This window comes from Lutzomyia longipalpis, chromosome 1 (genome assembly GCF_024334085.1).
Source record: "Lutzomyia longipalpis isolate SR_M1_2022 chromosome 1, ASM2433408v1".
Lineage (NCBI taxonomy): Eukaryota > Metazoa > Arthropoda > Insecta > Diptera > Psychodidae > Lutzomyia > Lutzomyia longipalpis.
Genome location: NC_074707.1, coordinates 30,117,481 through 30,139,487, shown reverse-complemented (window position 1 = coordinate 30,139,487; position 22,007 = coordinate 30,117,481). Strand labels below are relative to the sequence as shown.

At 35.5% G+C, this 22,007-nt stretch overlaps 3 protein-coding genes across 4 annotated transcripts; all 3 read right to left on the bottom strand.

The window, feature by feature from the left end:
- Positions 1–5,926: 5,926 nt before the first annotated feature.
- Positions 5,927–11,059, bottom strand: LOC129785867 (CLIP domain-containing serine protease B8-like). Its single transcript, XM_055820525.1, has 6 exons — positions 9,476–11,059; positions 9,222–9,411; positions 8,508–8,701; positions 8,324–8,435; positions 6,712–7,010; positions 5,927–6,646 (listed from the first exon to the last, which is right to left on the bottom strand). The coding sequence occupies exons 1-6, from the start codon at positions 9,555–9,557 to the stop codon at positions 6,315–6,317; spliced, it is 1,209 nt and encodes a 402-aa protein (XP_055676500.1). The 5' UTR covers positions 9,558–11,059; the 3' UTR covers positions 5,927–6,314.
- LOC129787115 (uncharacterized) lies at positions 10,951–11,532 on the bottom strand. Its single transcript, XM_055822482.1, has one exon. It carries the CDS (start codon positions 11,530–11,532, stop codon positions 10,951–10,953), a length of 582 nt encoding a protein of 193 aa, XP_055678457.1.
- A 311-nt stretch (positions 11,533–11,843) lies between these two features.
- On the bottom strand, positions 11,844–14,280 carry LOC129785857 (CLIP domain-containing serine protease B9-like). Of its 2 annotated transcripts, none has more exons than XM_055820513.1 (3): positions 14,147–14,280; positions 12,895–13,325; positions 11,844–12,832 (listed from the first exon to the last, which is right to left on the bottom strand). In XM_055820513.1, exons 1-3 carry the CDS (start codon positions 14,149–14,151, stop codon positions 12,126–12,128), a joined length of 1,143 nt encoding a protein of 380 aa, XP_055676488.1. In that variant the 5' UTR covers positions 14,152–14,280; the 3' UTR covers positions 11,844–12,125. The 2 variants fall into 2 exon arrangements, with proteins under 2 accessions (XP_055676488.1, XP_055676489.1); XM_055820514.1 differs by lacking the exon at positions 14,147–14,280 and adding an exon at positions 13,997–14,116.
- Between the last annotated feature and the right edge of the window lie 7,727 nt (positions 14,281–22,007).

The following is a 22,007-nucleotide window of genomic DNA, read 5'->3' as shown; positions in this document are numbered from 1 at the left end:
TTTAATTAAATGAGATCGTTTTGAAATTCCGTTGTATGGTGGAATTAGAAATTCGGGTAATTTTAGAGTTATAAACAAATGAAAACTGTGGAAATTAATTGAAATTTGAAAAATATATTTTAATGTTTGATTATTCTATATTTTTAAAAAAAAAACAAAAAAAAATAAAACACAATGAAACATACTCTGATCCCACCCTTTAGCAATCATCCTCTGCTATTACTCATATATAATAAATCTCAAGAGTGCGTGTTTCATTTCTTTCATGATCTTTACTGTAACTCTGATGAGAAGACAGTGCTCTATTGTGACAAGTTCAGATTTGGTTGGATTCACTCGCATTCGTCCTCCCTCTATTTGTCTCAACTTCCTGAAACTATCATCCCCCAGACCCCGTAGAGAAGATTTCTGTTCATGTCAAGAAACTTCTCCGGCCATTTGTGCACGATTCATGTCATATATAATTATATTTTTACTGTTTCTGTCATTACACTTCGTCAAATTCATTTTATTGTGACAATCTCCTTTCACGAGAATCCCCCTTTTCTACCCCTAACCAGGGGCGCAAGTTGTGGAGAAGTGGACAATAAAAGAAATGAGAATGTACTCACAGAACGTCCAAAAGGGTGGATGTTTAATCGAGTACGGAGACGAAAGAGCCGTGAATGAGATCTGGGGGGTTGGGAACTAAAAGAGCAGAAATACTTGCTTTCTCTTAATAAACTAATCACATTAATTAACCCTTTGGTATTCTACAGTTCGGCAGCAATTGCTCCATTCTTCTGTGAGAACCCCGAGTGAGCTTCTTGGCAAATACGACGACTTCATCACAATGACTTATTTACTTTTTCTCCACTCATTTTATTCTTTCTTTTTTCACGAGGAGCTGTGCTGAAAATAAATTTCTTGTCATTTGTTATTTTTTAATCAAATACTGAAAATATCCTTTGTCCGTGTGATCTCTTATGCGATGCCACCTCGAAGGCATCTTGCACAGAGGATTAATTCCACTGAAAGGCCATGTTGTAGCATGTACCAGAAGGGGTCCTCCACCCAGTTTCACTTGCAAGATTAATATCTCTATTATAAAGTTTTATTTTCATTTCACTTACAGGAGACCGGTCAGTTGAACAGAGTTAGAGAAAAATTCTTCAAAAAGGTATCCTTAAATGGGGTGAATAGGAACTTCAGAGGGCCTAAGATATTTTGATTTATAATTCAAATTTTAATCTTTGTATCTCAGCTTTCCGAGCCTTTAAAACAAAAGAAAAATTCAGAATTAGACATTATGTCTTCATTAGCAGTTAAAGATGTTTTATTGAAAGAAGAAATGGTGTTTCTATTCACCCCATTTGACGATGTATACTTTTATCTGATTAAATTAGTATTACATCCGGCAAAACCTGAAAAAAAATCCCTCTCTACACGGGATAAAAGACATGTCCTGTGAAATTAAAATTGGGCAAATATGAGTTGAGGAATTCCTTTTCCATTTGCCGCTCATAATGCAATAAAATGTGGCGAAATTGATGTGGAAGCGAAGCATAAAATGTTACGATGTCACATTTTGGGGTTGATTGTCAAAGGAAAGCATATCTTCGTCATGGAATTAATAACATCAGCGCCAGGAAAAAAAATCAACCACAACCATACGCGTCTTGTAACACAGGGCAAGCTAAATTGCACTCTGTATGGGAACTAAAGCAATAAACTCTCCGTTTTTATATCAATTGGAAGGATTTTTATTACCACAAAATGACAATGTGAAGATTTAGTGTTTTCAAATGCACATTTGAAATATGATATTCTCACAAATATGATATCTTGTCCAGCTTTTTTTCTACGTATACCCGTGAGGCCAATTAATGTAGAGTCCAGTATGTTTCTCAGGCAAATTATTATACCTAATTGGCATACCCATTATACCATTTTACCACTTTCTTCCGAATAATCTCTTCTCATCTGTAACACAATCGCGCTATTCAACCAACTCGCGCGGTCAGTTGTTTTGTAATCGCTGAGGGGTTGAAATAATGAGATTCCAGAGGAACATAGGGATCCTGTTTCGTGGACGAGTGAAAGGCTACACCCCTTTCATTCAATCTGTGTGCAAAATTCGTGTTTATTTAAGTAATACCTTTTTGAAAAGCTAGTTTATATTTGAAGAAATTCTATAACAATGTAAAATTATGGGCTAATCTAAATTCTTGAACAATATTAAATTAATTAGTCATACTTATTTGAATTTGAACAACAAGAAATTTATTATAATCCGAATAGTAAATTCAAGAGTGTTTTGTTAATTTTAAGAAGCTTAAAGTTTTCGCGAAATTTCTCTGTAGTATTGCCTATTTTCTACTCAATAAAAAGAAGTTATTTGTGGTTTCAAAATGAAAAAAAAAAGATCTCAAGTGGCTTTAGCAACCCCTGAAGTTTGCCATCAAACAGTGTTGCGAAAATAAGAAATAAACCATCTTGTGCACTCGATGCTTTTGTCATCTCACCCCGACAATCCCACTTAATTACACGGAAAGCACAAAAATCATCTATATATGGGAGGATGGAGAGTTTTATGTTCCATGGAAGGATGGTTCCTAATGTACTTTCGCGGCAGGGTTTTATTTTTCAAATTGTTTACGCCACAACTCATCTCCTCCCCGTAGATGTTTGTGAGGAGAGTACATCAAGAAAGGAGGGTATCCGCAATACATTTTGAAGTTTGACAAAATATAAGGCAAAAATCTCATCGAGATAATTCTTATGTGATTTTCTCGTAATTCTCTTGGAAGCATTGATCACGAACAAAGGATCCTTTCTTCATCTCTCCTCACCGAACATTAATACAGGTATTTCAGTTTCACGCTGTATATTTTCGGTTCTCATTGAATTTCTGGCGTGTAGTGCATTCAACCCTCTTTCGAATGTGTGTCGAAGGTGAATCAAACCCGCGGTGTACAGTTGTACGACATTCTATATACACAGGATACAAAAGATGTCAACGATTGATACTTTTTTTTTTGTGCGATTGTGCTATGTTCGCACAAGAGACTTCTTCTATTATTGTTAATATAGCATAAATACGTAACAACTTTTGCTATCCCCTTCGCCATACGAGTCTGTTCTTTGTGAGATACTTGAATGAAACACATAAACGGGGAGAATCTGGGAATTACGCCGAGGGAATTAAGTATTCGGAGAGAAGACGCATAGACAAGGAGGAGAATAACTTTGGAAAATAAAGGATCTATTCCATTTGATTGCCAAATCATAAGGGGATGATCTGGAATTTATTAAAATTTCCCATCAAATGAACCGCATCGAATCCGATTGTATTTGCATAGTCGCAGTCTGCATAACCAACATTATCTTTATCTCTTTTGTAATTTATTTGCTATTTTCATTTTCTGGCAAATCAAACTATAGCTATAGAATTTTTTTTTGGCTCTATGTGATATTTTATTTTATAGATGAAAAGGAGACCTGTGAAAAAAATCATCATTCCGATTTATAAAATTTTCCTTTGGCCTTCTACTCATTGTCAGCAAAATTGCACATAATGTTTAATGTACATCGCAACATCCCTTTTCTTTTGGATGACGCAAAGATGAAAATGTGTGAAGAACTCTCAAGAGCAACACTCTTTGAGTGTCCTTCAGGACCTCTATGTTCCCCCAATACAGATTTTTCGACGTGATTTTGTGGCACATCAGACTCAGGCCAACACTGTCCCATCGTCGTTGTGATTTGAGGTGTTCATCGAGGGTCGATCGGGTCATTAGTGTGTCACCACTTTCTCAAGCATGTCCCATTGAGTGTGATGTCTTTTGCGTCCCTATACGAGGGGTTGAATTTGTGAACTTAAATCGAATGTGATGCCTACCTGAGGTCTTTATTCCGGTTTTTTTTCTCAAAAGTGAATTCGTCACTTTTTCAAAACTTTATTCTTGGATATAAAAACGCGCCAAAGTTGCGTTCGTCACTCATCAGTTGAGCGGTATTATTCACGCTCAATTTACCCTGATTGTTTACCCGTTTTTATGATATTGCTTATACTTGAGCCTTGTGAGTGTAATCCTTCAGGGGTTAAATGAGGTGATATATTGACAATTTCACTTTAATGAGAATTACCTACATATATGGTGTTCTTCTCCACCACGACTCAAAACGACCTTTTGCCACGGCATAGAGGAATATTGTTTGAGTGCGGAAGGTGAAGCCATCAAATTTGGGGTTCCAATCACCAATTTTATGACTTCATTGGTGCTACACAAAGCAAATATTCGGTAGGTCCTTTCTTATAGATTTTCTTGTGTGTGCACCAACTTCAAAGATCTTCAATGAGATTTCAGGGCGTCGGTTGGTAAGTGGGTGGGGAGACAAATTGTGGTCAAATAGGGCTATGTTGGTGGACAATAGCATTCATTTTAGTCGATTTGTGTGTTTGCTTAGAGGAAACCTCTTCATGACACTTCAATCAACCACCGATAGTGAAAGTGATTCAGTGAGATAAAATAGATTGCAATTGGTCTGTACTATGTGCCCTCTGGTCATGAGTACACACATTTTCTAATAACCCCTATCAAATATCCAGATTCATCTTGGGGCAATATCCTTGGTTACCACGGCAGCCGCAGATGTATCACACAATGTATCAAATAGAAGACCACAAGAAGTCACCATGAGGAAGGCTCTAACATGCAGAGGCACATCATAAACACATGCTTTATTTTAATCGGTACGCCACGTTCTCAGATGGGACCCTTTTCTCAAAAATTTCTTTCACAATGGCTTCAACGGGAAGAAGTTACTTGTGCTCTCAATTGAAAATGCGTCATCTTACCTATAGCGTTATTATTTCGCTACAACATGCGACATTTCACAGGAGCAGTTTACACACAGTTTGAAATTTATTATCATCTGAAAGGACCACTGGTGTATTCACTTTCCAGATGAAAAAGTCCATTCATTCTTTACCTTAAAATTTATGTATGTCAACGTATTCCGCGTCGTCTTTCTCAATTCGGGAGATTTGGGTGAGAGTGGAAATGGAATAAATTAATTCATTTCTGCATTGTTGTGGCTTTTTAGTATGAAAAGAAAAGTGCCGTATGTATGGCTTTCATCGCGAAACTCTTTGTCATTTGCATGAGAATAGACACGTTTCTTTCTCTCCCAGATGAGCCCTACCATGCAAGAAGCAGGGATTGAATGGTTATCCTGAAAAAAATCCAAAGGGGGAAAGAATCCTTTTTTTACTTACCCAGGTCGCTCTAACGAGATTTTCTTTGCGAAGGAAAAAGTGAACATTTTGGGATGCTGATCTCACGGAGGCGCGCAGGAGACCTTTGAGTTCGATGTCACCGGATGGCCATTTGATGGTAATGTTGGGCTGACCAGGTTCACACGGCGCGTCCTCGCAGCCACCCTTTCACAAATGGACCACACCGGTGAAAGTAACGCGGTATCCTTTTGTGGAAAAGCTGCTAAAGTTCATGACACTGTGAGCCGCATCACACTAAGGGTTGCTCACTATCCACATTGGACGCTGCTGTGTACCCATTCCTATGTGAAATTCCCACAAATTGCCCATCAATTGAAACTTTTGCCCATTTTTTTTCCAATGGGAAAAAGTTACGTGAAATTCCGTTGCGGGAACCAAACAGCATGGCAGAAAGCGACAGCCCTGAGGCGATGCAATTTGATTGTAACTCCCATCCGTGAGTAATAATCTTGGGTAATAAACAAGTCCAATATGTCACAAAGGAGAGACGGTATATATTTTTTTTCGGCACACCAACAGTCAATGGCGGAGAAAAAACACCCAACAGAGAGAATATTTGTTTAAAGGGTACAAATAACGCGGCAAATTGTGAATAAAGCGTTTTGACAATAAATGTGGTTCTGGGCAAATATTTATCCTGGGTAATTTATTGTTTCAAAACAATTTATTGGATTTTTTTGCCTATTGGGACTAAAATTTTAATAAAAAAAACCATAATACAGGGAGTTTGTACAAAAAAAAATGAAAACCTCTTTGGGGTTGGTGGTTTAAAACAGTTCTGTGACATTTTTTTGTCCTTTCATCGCAAATGCACATTATTAAATTGATTTTTTTTGTCAAGAGGAAGGCTATATACTGAAATCTAATTAGGTGCGCTTTGAGTACAATGAGTGGTGCGTCTGCAAAAAACCAACAATAATAGTTGAAAAAAAAAGAGGAAGGTAAAAAAGGATGCCGAAATGGATGAAAGAAGGATGCAGACTGAGTGCAGGATGAGTTCATTAGCCCCGAGTTATATGGTGTGGGAATATAATTAGTCTGCGCCGATAGTTGAGAGTATCCATGGCATGTAGGTATCTACGCGGGTGTATACTCCAGGGATACCATCAGTACCGCACTCATCGAGACCCAGGCTCACGACACCCGAACACACCCATTTCCCATCCTTTCGGCTGAAATACATAAGTGGACTACCACTGTCGCCTGGGCAGGTATCTTCCGATTTTTTCCCACCGGCACACACCTGACCAGGACCCAGTACCAGTCTAGATGGTCGGTAGGCACGAGAGCATGCCGATATATCAATAATTGGTAGCTTGACGAACAATTTAACTGGGCTCGGTTGAAAGCCGCGTGTTTCTCGGACTGAAATACAAGAAGTAAAACCTGAGAAGAGTTTCTCACCAAAACTCACAACATTGATCACCTACACATATCAGTTCTGCCCCAACCGGCGACCGTGAGACTGTTTCCATTCATGATTCCAGTGGCGAGGTCATTCATTGGTAAGCAAATGGGCTGAATGAAGTCGGTGTAGTTTGTTGCTTTGGCCAGTTGGATGAGCGCTATGTCATGATATTTGTGACGAGTGTCTGAGCTGTAGTCCGGATGAGGAATTACTTTCATGACATCAATATCCACCGGTGGATCGGCACAATCCAGTCCGTCAACTTCTTGTATACAATCCTCAGCTGTTTCTGTATTGTACTCACCCAAACGAACGCGCATTCTGTAAATATGTATTTTATTTTATGCTTTGCATTTTATTGTCTCAACCTTTGCTCCCAATCAGTGTGGCTTTTATTGTGGAATATAGAATATTTATTTAACACCGAAAATTCTTTCTTAAAAAATTATCAAATCTTTTTTTTTATTGTCTCGGGTTTCATCTGGAAGATGATTTCCCTCAAATCTTTTTGTTTCAATTTTTTTAATTGACACAATTAAATAGTATCTAGGTCAAAGCTAAGAAAGCAAAAAAGATACATACACAGAAAATAAAAGTTCGTCGAAAGTTCGTAGAAGGTTCGTTATTTACCCATTGGCCTTATGGGAAAATCAACCTCCAGTTCGTAAAATGGGGTCTCACTCCTTTTTCGTAAAAAGGTTCGTAGTTTTGAACTCCAAATTCGTCAAACTAGCTGTTGAACTCCAAATTCGTAGTTTTTCACCTCCATGTTCGTGAAGGTTCGTAAATTCCTTTAATAAGCAATTTGGCATCTTTGGCTCTTCCGGGAATAAATGTTAAAGATTTTTACCGTCTTTCTGGCCATTTCTGTTCATCTGGATTTTTGATACCATCACTAAACTTCCATATCTTCCTGATCCTCCTGACCAATACTGGATTTTATGCATTCCTTACTCAAAAGTTAGGGTTTTATGCCGGATTTGTGGTCACTCCTCCTTGATAATGATGGAATGATATGGAAGTTTAGTGATGGTATCAAAAATCCAGATGAACAGAAATGGCCAGAAAGACGGTAAAAATCTTTAACATTTATTCCCGGAAGAGCCAAAGATGCCAAATTGCTTATTAAAGGAATTTACGAACCTTCACGAACATGGAGGTGAAAAACTACGAATTTGGAGTTCAACAGCTAGTTTGACGAATTTGGAGTTCAAAACTACGAACCTTTTTACGAAAAAGGAGTGAGACCCCATTTTACGAACTGGAGGTTGATTTTCCCATAAGGCCAATGGGTAAATAACGAACCTTCTACGAACTTTCGACGAACTTTTATTTTCTGTGTATGTAATAAAATATTTTACAAAAGTAGTTGGTATTTTCACTGATTTGGAATACCAAACAATTAAAAAAAACGCTCCACATGTCTTCATGTACATATTATTTTATTTTGCAAAATGTTGCATTAGTGCTTGTGAAGCATTTATTCGGTTTAATAAAAGTAGGAATTAGAATCATTAAATTCTATAATTGACATATTGAACAATTACAATACTAAAAGCATTAGTATAAACTGTGAATAAATTAAGCAACATGTTATAATTTTCCAATCAAACCGATAAAAGAAAAATACTCACAGGCTTCCCTTTGTTTCTGTGATTGGGCCCGTAACACAGTGTGCAGCTGTTAAGACATAATTCCGTGAAATTAGACCTCCTCCACATCCAAATTGAGGCTTTGAGCCGGCACCTAAATTCCAGAGAGATTTATATTATAGAGATTTCAGGAAAATTTCTATGGCTTTCATTAGGTAATAAATACTTGATTCGTAAACAAGCAACGCTGTCCAGGGGTAGTCATCGATACCAGCAATTTCTCCACCAATAATTTTATTTCCTAAGAAATTTCCACATTCTTTGAGGGTGGGTAATTCGTCACCACCGAAACGAGTCTCAAAACTCACTGTATGAGCTCTCTCCTTCTTTGTGCTTGGATCATTTTCAATAGCCGGATTTCTAAAAGATTTAACATGTTTGAATTTCAGTGAAAGAATATCCAATAGACAAGACACAGTCAGCGAAAGTCGATTAAGTTCAGTATGTCAAACATTATGTAGAAACAGCTTTATATAAACAAAATATGTGTAGTACACAGTTTTAAAAATATTTCAATAAAGTATTTTGAAGGTGGACTTGATGAAATTTATTTTTAACTTTACAAAAAATTCTTGGAAAGACTTCAACTTGTTGTGAGAATAATTAAATTTTTCTCAGTGTCTTTAACACATTTATAACTCTCTATTGATTGTCCACTCAATATTGCTCTCTGAAGGTTTATTTATGTGTTGAGACCGGTTTATAAAGAAAATTAACTCAATATTTCAAGAAACAATATTGATTTTAGCTCTTTGCACTTTTCATTCCACTTTGTATGCATCTGCATAAGAATGCATAGGAATTCAACTTTTTCACTTGTTGAACAAAAAAAATTATTGCTATTTTTGAAAAAAATATTTATAATCATTTATCAACTTACTCATATTTTTCTTCATTTGTGCAGCATACGGAATTTTCTTCATTGCATTGCAATTGCTTCAGAAAATTAATCTTATCACTTTTCAATGGTCTTTCATTGAGTAATTCTCGGTACGCTTTACAGTCACTGGTAGGTCTGCATACTCCTCTTTCATCTTGATTTGGAATATCACATCCTCTTAGGATTGATTCTAAAATTGAGAATTGAGGATAAATATAGTTCAATAAAATAGGTTAACACAGCCGGGCATTCACCTGAATTTGTATGCGATAGCTGGAGGAAGAGTATAAGAAAAATTGACCAGATTTTCACTCTGGCTCTAAAGTAATCCCACATGTCTGAAATTCAGATTGATACTGATTTGTAGCGTCAACCTGAGCCTCCAACAGACTGTCCAATTTGCATAAGTGATGTGTGTTGCTCCACCAACACCACGCTGCTGCGACACATTGATCTTGGCAGCAACATATAAAACCTGTGAGCCTCCGAGCTATAACCACATTTTTTCTCTACTAAAGCTTATAAATTGAACAATGATGTGACACTCAAGGAAATTAACACAACAATTAATAACATGATATGTGTACTACTCCTATGTACAAAGAAATACTTACAAATATTTTTTCACTATATCTTCTGTTATCGCATTTCCTCGTATTTATGCTACTAGGCATTAAGGTAAATCCCGTTTAAATCCTCCTGCATTGAAGTACATTACTTCAAAAGTTCCGCGAGTATTGATTTTCAGCACATGATAACAATTATTTTTTTATCTACAAAATATAATACAAACATGTGTAAAATTTACCCTCTTCGTCAAGGTTGAAATATGTGTATTCTGTTTACTTGATTGGCCATGCTTGGCTGTGTCCCAAACATCTTAAATATATAGGTTGCTGCATATATATAATTTATTTTATTTAAAATTGTCAACTGACCGTAAAACAAGAGAACATTTATGACTATTTTTTACTGGGTTTACTACATTCACATAAGATTTTTTAAAATTTAACTTTACAACATTTTGTGTGAGAAATATTTGCTTTATATTTTATCCCTCGTGATTTCACCTGTTCAACTGTGTGAAAGATAAGGTAGATGTATTTGATAAAAAATTCAAAAATCTTTTACCCGTCAATTTGATGAACAATCTGAAACGCGATACAGCGGAAGCATTGTAAATTGTAAATGTCTTTGAAAGATTTTCTTATGCTAATTTTACATTTTTTTTTGTCTAAATAACTGAAATTTTGAATTTTAAAAATAATCCTGTTTTGTTATCGGGTTAAAACCTTGAAAACCTGCTAGGATTTGTTTTTGGAGTGAGTATTGATGATCAATCATTATAAAAATATTGTGCTTTTAGTCAAGAAAAATATTCAAATGAGAGTCTTCGAGGACGATTATTGATTTTTTAAAAAACTATTTATGTCTGTTAGTAAAATAAAAAAAACCTAATTTTTCATTTCTTATTATTTTTAAAATTCAAAATTTGTAAGACAATACAATTCAAGAGACATCCAATAAAAAGTAGCAATTACGTCATAGTGATAAAATTTAGAAGATGACAATTTCCGAGTAAGCACCTTGAAATACAAACTGACTCATTATGTTAGATAAAAAAAATAAACTTCTCAGAATTTGCATAGGAATAAGAAATAAAGTTTAATTAATTTGCATCACCTGTTTATATTAAAAGTTTGTGATTTACAATACTAGTTCAACTTTTTTATGGATTCGGAGGCGTTGTAATAGTTGGCACACCTGGTGGATCCCAATCATCAGGTATGGTATCTGTTGTTTCTGCATCATCGGTCACATCGGTTTCTTCAGTAGTGGTAGTTGTTGTTGTTGTAGTAGTTGTTGTTGTAGTTGTGGTAGTCGTGGTTTCCTCAGTTACTGATATGGTGGGATTACTTGGAGGTCTCCAATTGGGCGGTAAAGATTCCGTGACTGGTGGAGAAACTGTAGGATTTTGCGGTGGCCGCCACATTGGTGGGGTTGTTTCTGTGATTGGAGGTCTCACTGTCGGGTTTGAAGGAGTATCCCATTCTGGAGGCACTGTTTGACTTATAGGTGGTCGTACTGTTGGTGCCTGTGGTGGAGTCCATGGAGGTGGTACAGTACTAGGATCACTTTCTGTGGTTTGTGTTCCTTCCTCTGTAACCGGAGGATCCCACGGTGTCTCCCAAGGTGTATCAGTTAGAGGTGGTTCTGGCGGAGTCCAAGCGGTGCTACTGATTGGTGGATCCCATGGAGTTTCCCAGGAATCAGTATGTGGAGGCAGTGGAGGAAACCACGAAACAGCCATTGGTGGTTGATCCCACAGTGGTGAATTAGTATAAACTTGACCGAATTCTTGATCAATTAACACGTTATATTTCTCACTTTGACTTTCACTTGAATTTTCTTCATTTTGCACCGATCTGCAATGTACTCCAATATTTATGGCACATGTAACAAACAGTAGAATAAGGGAAAATTTCATCTTTTCGACTACAACACCGTGTTCCTTTCACACTTTTAGTCTAACCACTTCTACCGCGGAATACTAACTGCAAAACCGCAAAGTTATGGTCAAAATGTGACTACGCAAATGAAAGAAAATGAAAAGAAATCTTATCATATCTGTAATCAGAGTATTTATTCAATATAAGAATCATAAATCATAATAAATCTAGGACTTAGAGATGGAATTTGACTATCAGTATTTCACAGTTGCAACGATAAGTGTCACATTCTATTAATAATAAATCGTCTAACCCATTGAAAAGTATGTTAAATGCTATGTAATTCCTATGCAGTTTCCAATGTACTTTTCCAAGAGATAGGCGAAATAGGAAATAAATCTTTAAGGAATAATTTTTGCCTACTTTTCTATACTTATAATTGAAAATAAGCTTTTTAGGGTCTCATATTTCTATGAATCCATGGCACAAATGCAGAGACTTTCGTGTATACCGAAGAAATTTCGAGACCACAACCAATACCAAATGAAACAATACCTTCAGCAATCCAGGCACCATTTTGCCTAGAAATTAGTGGTCCACCTGAATCCCTAAAGCATGCATCTTGAATGTAATTTCCTCCAGCACAGAGCTGTAACTCAGAGGAAAGGGAAGTTCTCCCATTATACTCCCTCTGGCACCGTTCAAAGCTAACTACAGGTATGTTTACTTTCGTTTTTACAGAACTTCGTGTTTGCTCGAGAGTTTGACCCCAGCCTGATATTGTAACATCCTTTCCTACTGGTGTACCAGCAAAATCAGGAGTTGGCAAGCAAATTGGGGAAACAAACTCACTAAACTTAACATTACCCGACATTCTAATTAGCGCAATGTCATTTTGATTATTTGATAGATTATCCGGAACATAATTTTCATGTGGAATAATTTCTTCTACTGCTAAATTCTGCACAGGATCATTGCAGATTCTTTCAATGCCATCACTAACGCAATCTGGATTCGTTTCCGTATTATATTCTCCAATACGAATATTTATGAGCCTTCCAACTTTTTCGACTGATCGTCCCCGAACGCAATGGGCTGCAGTTATTACGTACCGGGAATTGATGAGGAAACCTCCGCATTCATAGGTCCATGAACCATTATCTGAAAGTGGCAAGTGTATAAAGTAACATTTCAAAAGAATCGATTTAAATTTTTAGCAGTACCTCGTTCATATTCTAAGAGAGCCATCCAAGGGAATTCGCTCAAAGTGGCTTCAGTTCCTCCTAGTATCCTTCGAGTAGCTCCTTCAATTCCACAAAAATCAATTACATTGCCCTGATTGTTACTTGGTGTATATATTTGATTTGGATGAGTCTCTTCTGGACCAGTTTGTTCGCAACATACAAATTCAACCTCATCGGGACTATTACTGCATTTCATATTCCGTAGATCTGATACAATATCAGGCGTTAATCTTGGTCTTTGCAGTAAACGAAGAATCGCTGGGCAATCATATACGGAGATGCATTCTCCTCTGTTGCCATTATTTGCTCTACACCACCGTTGACTTTGTGTTTCAGTCAGAAAACAAATCGTTAGTCCAATATATAAAATTATGTCTCGCAGTTCCATCTTAAAAAAAATTATACGCCACCTGAAATGATCGGGTAAGGTATTGAACTTTGCCTTTTTATTTGAATAATTTTTGTTTAAAATGCTTTGTCTACTTAAAAAAAAAATCAACAGATTAAATATGACGCATAAATATACTATTTCTTAGACTCAAGAACATTTGTTTAAACTTAAACGAAGATGAATATATGAGATTAATGAACTTTATTGATAAACTGTTATTAATCACAAATATCTCATTGAAATATCTGTTTTATGTAGTCGTTGCTAAACGCGCTCATTATGAAAGCATCTTTATTTACGTAGTTGCTATAATCTATGCCACGCTCTGAAGATTCTTTATTCTTAAAGTTTAATGTCATATATTTTAGCATGGAAACACAAATGAAAACAAAAATCTAAAATTTATGAATATGACGTTTTTCCACTATGTTTTATTCATTTTTTTCTTAATCAAACATTACATCATATTAGGAATTTATCACCTAGTGTTGATTGTCATTAGTTTGTTTATTGTATTGGAGATGAATATGTTGAAAATTTTATTTTAATTAATTATAGAAAATTATTATTTATTATTTATAAGAATTCTCCATAAGAATCGTAAAAAATACAGCTATTAAATAAAAATAAATTCCGTGTTCTTTTCAGAATTTGGAAGTTAGAATAGTTTTTTTTAGATTTCATACTTACCCCAATATGTAATGTATTGTGAGTATGTTTTACATTAATTTTAGTGTTAAATGCAACAGAAGAAAGCTCTTTTGATAAAGCCACAAAGTTTTGAAACTCAAACCACTTAGCTAATTTAGTTTTAGATTGCAAATATTTAAATTTCTTTACCACATTAATTAGCAGATTGCACCATCCAAAACTTCGTTTTACTTTTCTTAACTTTATATTATACTTCACTGTAGATTTTTCTTAGAAAATTTCACTTTATTTTCCTTAACAAACGCACTTAACTCAGACTAACGCTCTAGACGTTCCCGGGTGGAATAACAACATTTTGCTGTGCGAATACGCGGTGGAGGTATGGAAAGACTTGATCTTCATTTGGATTTTTTAAACGAAAAAAACACAAATAATATTAACACTTTTTCCCCACCAACACATATAAAAAGCCGGTTTTATATCACCTGAAGAAATATTTTTGATGCTCTTGCTCAGGTTGTAAAAATGTAGGTGAGGAAATGATGATAAAAAGTGGCCTAACTGAAGGCTATTGTTGCGATAAAATAAATCTTGACCATAGCATAGATATAATATCACGGACACTGCTGCACTTTTGATTGAACTTCCAGAAATCTACCAAAGAAGTTACAAAATATTCCATTCAAGTTTTTGAGTGCATTTGTGTATTTTATTATAATGACGCCCAGTATAAAGTTTTAGGGAAATTCCTGGACTTTAAGATAGTAATTCCCCATGAATATCGTCAAAATGCTAAATGCATGATATACAATGAAACTTCTTTATATTCACCTAATTAAAGCCAAATAAGGCAAATTAGGTTTTCCCAACAATTTAGCTAAGCGAGACTAGAAAAAGGTTATTGACTCCAAATGTGACGGACTAAATTTACAAATTACAATTCAAGATTTCCAACAAATTTAATTTTTAAGTCAACAAAAGTATTTGTAAAGAAACATCATAATAAAATTATTTTCACGAAAACTTTTGAGGAATAGAAATATCCGAAAAATATTGTGTGAATAAATTGTTTTATTTTATCTTGTTGGAGAAAATGGTAGAATTTAATGGTTAGAGAAATTGCTGATACAAGAAGAAGGGTTAAACGAGTGTATTTCGGGAGAAATTATTGCCTGTCTGATTAACAGCTCTGCTAATTAAAAAGGGTTGAATTCACCCTCGGGGACTATAAACTGCTGCAATTGAAATATTTTTTGGATCATATTACACTCTGAGATAAACTTTTTAATGGTGGTTGACGCATTTGGGGATGGACAAAAAGGATGTGAAAGGATGAAAAAATAATGAAGGCGTGCAATCTTCAAGGGGAGAGTTTTGCTTATGTAAAATTTTATCAAAGTTGTTTGTATGGCACTGCTGGCTTAAGAAACGTATAATTTCAGGCACTTTTCGTAGCTCCAAAAGCTCTAAGATGGAGGCAATGAAAGCTTAAAAAATTGAACACATGTCTCCACTCACAAAAGATATTCATCTTACCTCAACGCCCAATAAGGGGGTAAGAAATCGAAAAGAGTAATTATCTTGAGCGATTTACACCACCACTCTGTGAAACTTATTGGATGATGCTTTTCCATAGGGGGTGGAAGACATTTAATTCTGATTTATGTTGGTTGAAACTTTCCCTTCTTAATTATCTATCCGAAGGAAGTAGCGCTTCCATATGTGAGCAAGTATAAGTGGAAAGTCATCTCCTTCCATTTTCTTCTTAATATCGCATTTATTTAATGGTATTCTAAGTATGTGGACACAGACAATGGTTTCAAAGTTCACTTCCTTGCTGGAATTTAAGCGTATATGAGCTCACAAAGGGGGTGGTACAATATAAAGCAATAAGAAATGATTAGAATTCAATCAAACTAGATGCGTACTCCACACATAATAAAATATAAATCAAAATCTCGTTGGGAAGTGAGTAAAATGTGGTTCTGGTCTGAGGGCAAATACATTGTTCATTCAGCAATAAGGAGCGATGGTTTCGCAGAAATGGGGTGGTTTTGTCATTTACAGGCGACTAAGGGATGTTACGCTTCAATACGGAACCATTAAAGCTTAACCATACTTCAGCGTCAAAAGACGCTGTTCGTTGTTTTTTCTCACTTGCTCCTTGTCAAATTGTATCGCGCTGTCACTGTCACACAAGAAAGGCGGTTATATAACATAGAAACCGCGTTTCTTGTTTGACAGTGACAGCGCGATACATTTTGACAAGGAGCAAGTGAGAAAAAACAACGAACAGCGTCTTTTGACGCTGTTGCTTGGTTAGGCCTTTAAGGCACACATTTTAATTTACATCGCCGAGTGCCCCATAATTATATGAGAGTGTCATAATTGAAATTGAGATGCGTGTTTTTTTTTCTTGGTCACTGGAACAATATTTCATTATAACATCAAGTTCAGAGGTGTACACGCACATGCCTTTCGCAAGATCCATCAGAGTGGAAGAAGAAGTTTTTGCCATCATCCATGACAATGACAGTGCTCAACGGAGCATCGTTTTATGACTTTAAGTGAGTGATTCCTCGATAATTCATATCAATTTCATAACAATATTGGTCAAATTGATCTCACTTTCAATTTATTCCTCGCTACGTGAGTCAGAAAATGATCCCCCTTGTCCAATTTCATCCACCAACTGAGAGACACGCGTGTTTCGTATAAGAGTTGAAATGTTTTCTAGATTAATTTTTTTCTTTAATTTTTAACTAAACATATAGGTGAATTTTTTATGTTATAAGTATAGTTTTTTTTCTTTAATTTAAAATGTAATACAGATTATACTTATAGCAATACGACATAATTAGTACAATTGTCAGTTAATATCAATAATTTAAAATTAATTTTACTTCTACGATAAACACGTAAGTAAATATTGCATCAACTAAAATTAATTAATTAATTCGATGACTTAAGAAGACGATTTCAAATTATTGGAAAACTCGGAAAACTAGAAAAAATCAACTCTGATTCCTGTTCCTGCGTATAATTCGTTTACATGGTCAAATGAAGAGGGGAAACCTCTTCATCGCACATAGTTCTCAATTCTATAATATGTGCCCAAAAATCTAATATGGGATAAACTTTAGAATATCTATCCAATTGAAATCGATAAATTTGCCTAAATTTAATATTCAAGATTTCTTCTCCCAAAAAAAGTCCCTCAAGACAACCCCCTTAACGTAGCAATAAATTGATTTGCGTGGGCAGGAAGTGAAAGGATAATTCTCTGCAATAAATATGTATTTGAAGGAGTGGATTTGAACCAAAAAACGACTCTAGCAGGAAATTAAAAAAGACTCCCAAACCTGAATTTATCGGCCATTGAGGATATAAAAAGACATTACAATTTGATTTCTGATACTTTTTTGCCGGCTCGTTATGGGCGATGGATGCGCCGCAGGGGCAGAAATTGTATTGGACACACGAATGGGGTGTGATTTATTCTCAGAATCTTTCCTCTTATGACTCATTTTTTCGCTTCACTAATTTCACTTACCCCTCTTCAAACTCCTGTGGGACGCGGTTTTCGTGTCAACCTTTTGGGTGGATGCGTAAATAGAAAATTATACATATATGTACGGTATATATATAATGTATATCAAAAGATGAAGAATAATTTTTGGTGTCAGGAAATATGGTCATTTCCGGCGGTTTCCAGATTCCTTTATTGACGTCATAAATCAAGAAAAAAAAGATCCAGAAATTCTCTCTCGCAGTTTCTTTCTCTGAACAAATTACGCAATCTAATAGCTTTTGGGAAAGATTTTTTTTGCATTCGATGATTAGTCGTAAAATTGCAAGAAAAAAGGGGAGACTAGCAAATGAAAGGAATTTTAGGAAAACTCCTTCGTGCTGAGGTTAATTTGAAATCGAAAGTTTTACGACTGGTTGTAATTGTCGGTGAGGCATTTTATTGATGTCCATCACGCTAGATAAATTTCCGCACTAATTTTGTAGGTTTATATATTGTGTATAGGGAACTAAATCACCACCCAAATAAAGGATAGGTCCAATCTTCCCTCTATAATTGCATGTTTCGGGTGCATAAATTGCCCACGATTCTCTCAATTCAAATTTACATACATAAATACCAATTTTTCTTGTAGGTATACTTATTCAAATTTATTTGTCAAACATGTCTCACAGTGTTTTTTTGTAGGTGCAATCATAAACTTCTTCCTCTATATGACATTTTGCTGTCGACGTGGGTTATAATTTTATTTCTCACACGTCATTTTGTCAGGTAATTTCGGAAAATTTTCTATTAACTTTTTGCAGCTCATCATTTCTAATGAAAACTCATTTAGCTCCAATAGATATTACTGAATGTCCTTGCCAGCATTGTGTCGAGAAATTGAGTTGGAGATTGCGTTCATTTCAGTCCGTACGGACAGGGCCATTTTTTGCATAAAAAAATTATGAAAAAGGGGGAGGAATTTGTAATTAAATCCACACGAATTTTGAATTTAATTCCCTCCTCGCTATTAAATTACTCTTTGATCTTTTCCCATGGATAAAATCATGTGTGATTTTTTGTTGCTCTAAGAAATGTCTCTCTTTCGTTAGGAAAAAAACTTTAAAAAAAATTCCAAGTATTGAATTTATTACTAAATACCACAATCGTTTTTCTATCCACGCACATGTTACCCATAGTGGGAAAACTATTTTCATATTCTTGAGCTTCTTTTGAAAATTAGCCGAATAACTTGATCAGTTTTTTATCTCATTAGCGTACAAAATTATAGCTTTGGCCTTTGTTTCGCTCAACGCGTTCAGAACCCGGTGTGATTTATTGGAAGAATTTTATTGGTCACTGTTGAAAAATTTTATCTAAAATATTAAATGAATTTGACTTATTTCTAAAATTGGTTTTATTTTTTTTGCATCTTCCCTCTTTGTCGGCCACTTTTTCTTCAACCCTGAAATTTTGTGTTCTCGCATAAGGTCACCTTTGGAAAGAACATGGAAACTTCCTGCTAACATCATCTGCTGCTGTTCTATATTTCGCAAAAGCCACACAGGAATTCTTTTTTATTCTGTTCTTCACCAACTGCCGATTACATAATACCTACCATCATAATAGCTTTTTTTTGTTCTTTTTGCTATCCATCCATTTTTAATTTACAGTGGAGATCTGCAAAACAGCCAACTCGCATTGCAAACTATTTGAGATAAAGCTCAAAAATTGAAAAGTTAAAAAAAAATGGCTTGCAGTTCGGTTTTTCCATTCGTTTTGTTGATTGTGTGAATAATATTTGCACAAGACTTTAAAGAATTTTTAGCATAACTTGTGTTACTTTATCTTAAACAAATACCTCCACACTGACCAGTTTCTCATATTTGTGCGGGTTACAAAAAGTGAATTTCATAAATTACTTTGCTTGGTTCACATCCATAAAAGTAACTCACCCAGGGATGCGAGGAGCCTCCGACAATGGAAGTTGGGTAAATGTATGTATCGATGAAGACTCGCATTGGAAGTGACGATTGATACTTTCCACATTTATTTTATTGGCGATTTCTCAATTTCATGGTCGTCGCGAATTAAAGTTTCAGCAAGTTGCTTGTATTTGTGTTAATATGACCAAAAAGCCGGGACATGTTCAACTTTTAATCTCGCTTTTAATGCAAATTTGTCATGTTTTTATTTTCGTGTATTGTATATATATATTTTTTCTTCCACTCGCCTGCCTCACGAAATCATTGAGCATAATAATGTTGCATAAGAGAACGCAAGCTGAATCCATCGCGTTTAGTCTTCTTTCTTATACTCTTTATGTGTAGGTATATATTCTTCCACGTAGGCCTAATATGGTGGACGCAGCTCCATGTACAATATACTATGTACATATATATCAAATCGTCGTGACAGAATTTGGAATAGCACAGGGAGTGGAATTAATGTAGAATTATTAAATCTGATTCTTTTGTGGGATCGACTTGAGACTCTTGTGCTATGGTACTACATATTCCCTCTTTTTTTCACATGACTGTTGTTGGACACAAAACGACACATAACTCTCCAAAGGAGATCTATATATGGAGCATGGCACATTTTAATTCTTTTATTGTGAGCTCTTCGCGTTGTCGTTCAAGGCCAATTCTGTTTTGAAATTCTTCACGATGCTTATTTTTTTTTGAGAGAACCCGTTCCATACCTCCAAACCATACACGAGCATTTTATATAATAGCCTCTTTGTTTATGCGTAAGATCCAAACCATTCTTCTTCCAGATGAAGTATAGGAGCTCCACAAGCGGAGAGACACAACTCCAGCGAAATATTATATTCACGCCACACGGCATCTTAGCGATGTCCAATATTATATAGCAGCACTCATAAAATTCACTTTTTTTTTCATTCCACAATAGTGGATCGAAATATGGTACATGAAGAGAATACAAAAAAAAACCGAGGCGGTTATGTACAAAAAATGCGCTGAAAAGTGGTCCCCTCGAAATAGATTCAACACATACGTCTTCACTTAAAATGAGAGGGTTCACCACAATGAGGAATATCTTCCACTGGGAAACCAAGCAGAAAAAAAGACAATCACAGCGATTTATAGATTTCCGTATCCGCACTATGAGAACACCAACTCAAGTCGTAAGAGATACCATCAAAATTGCCGAATTTATATCACTAAATAAAAAAATTCGCAAAAACAAGTTTTTTTCAAACATATTCACTAATTTTGCAAGATAAATATTCAAGACTTTTTTATGTACCTTTGTCGAAAAGGTTATTGAGATTATATTGGTATGAGATTCTAAATTTGCTGAAATGACATCTTAAATTTATATGACCTAAAAACATCGCTCCTTTAGCATTGGTTTTAAAATTTAATAATTGGCCAAAGTTTTTGGTAATTTATTGAATGGCATTTGTGACAGGAAGGTTAGAAAACCGTCATATTTGGAGCTAAAAAGCCATGCTCCAATCTTTGACTTTTTTTGTTATTTCGAAGAATTCGAGAAAATTGTATAATGTTGGAACTAGAAAACATTTTTATTATCTTATGAAGATAAGTTTCTTAAGTTTTTTTTAATGTGAAATTTTGGGTTTTTGGAATCGATTTGAAAATTCGATGAATTCGAGTAAAGCTTTCAAACAGCTAAAAAGAAAAATACCCATTGTACATACATATTATTTATATTGATGTTATATCCCGCATTTTGAATGTTTCCCGAAGGTCTCCAAAACCAGTTAAGATTTCAGGAACGAAAGAACACACATAATATCCAATTTCTGTGCTATTTTTACAGAATTTTTGGAAGATGCGGGATATATAGTTTGATACAACTTCTTTCCCAACACCTGTATTAAATTTATAGCTTATAAAATATCTTATTTCCTTCTTACTTTATGTACTAGGATTATAATTAGTAAATATTACTAAATTGAATTGGAATTCTCGGATGGGAAAGAAGTTGTAGTGCTTGTGTTAAAAATTGCTAGTGCGGTATACATAAATACATAAAAATTCATACCAAAGAAAAGAATAAGGAAAAAGAAGAAATGACGATGGAGAAAAACTTGTTCCTCTTGGCTGATTCCTATGTATGGCTCCACTTTTGCTTCTTCCTTCACTTGCGTTCTTGCATCGTTCTTGTTTTTCATCATTCCTTATTTTCTCCTCTGCGTTTCTTGATGATTTTATTGCGATGCCATATAACATTGTGGTTCCGCAGAGGTTCTTTGTAGGTCAAATACTGGAAACCTGGAGCGGAGAAAGAGAGCCAGGGAGCCGGCAAATGCGCATTGCAAATGTGTGGTGTGTACGATGCCAATTAAATTGAGGGGCTGGCGGGTTGTGGGGAACCAGCAAAATCATTCGCTACCACTTTAAAGATGATGGTACTTGGCGATACGGTCATGGGTTTGCTGGAACACGCGAAAGCGTCCAAGGCCAGGGCTCCGTGTCCACCGAAGCGCAATTGTGTCTGTGGGGAAGTTGAACAGAGCTGCGTGAGAGACTCCCAGACCGGGATTCA

Excerpts from the sequence above, each read along its gene's own strand:
- LOC129785867 (XM_055820525.1), bottom strand. The coding sequence starts at position 9,557 with ATGTGGGATTACTTTAGAGCCAGAGTGAAAATCTGGTCAATTTTTCTT. Across the intron at positions 9,412-9,475 it reads GCTATCGCATACAAATTCAG|AATCAATCCTAAGAGGATGT; the intron begins GTGAATGCCCGG and ends TCTCAATTTTAG. Across the intron at positions 7,011-8,323 it reads ACAGAAACAAAGGGAAGCCT|AATGCGCGTTCGTTTGGGTG; the intron begins GTGAGTATTTTT and ends ACATATTTACAG.
- LOC129787115 (XM_055822482.1), bottom strand. The coding sequence starts at position 11,532 with ATGGCTGTTTCGTGGTTTCCTCCACTGCCTCCACATACTGATTCCTGG.
- LOC129785857 (XM_055820513.1), bottom strand. Across the intron at positions 12,833-12,894 it reads TCTCTTAGAATATGAACGAG|ATAATGGTTCATGGACCTAT; the intron begins GTACTGCTAAAA and ends TGCCACTTTCAG.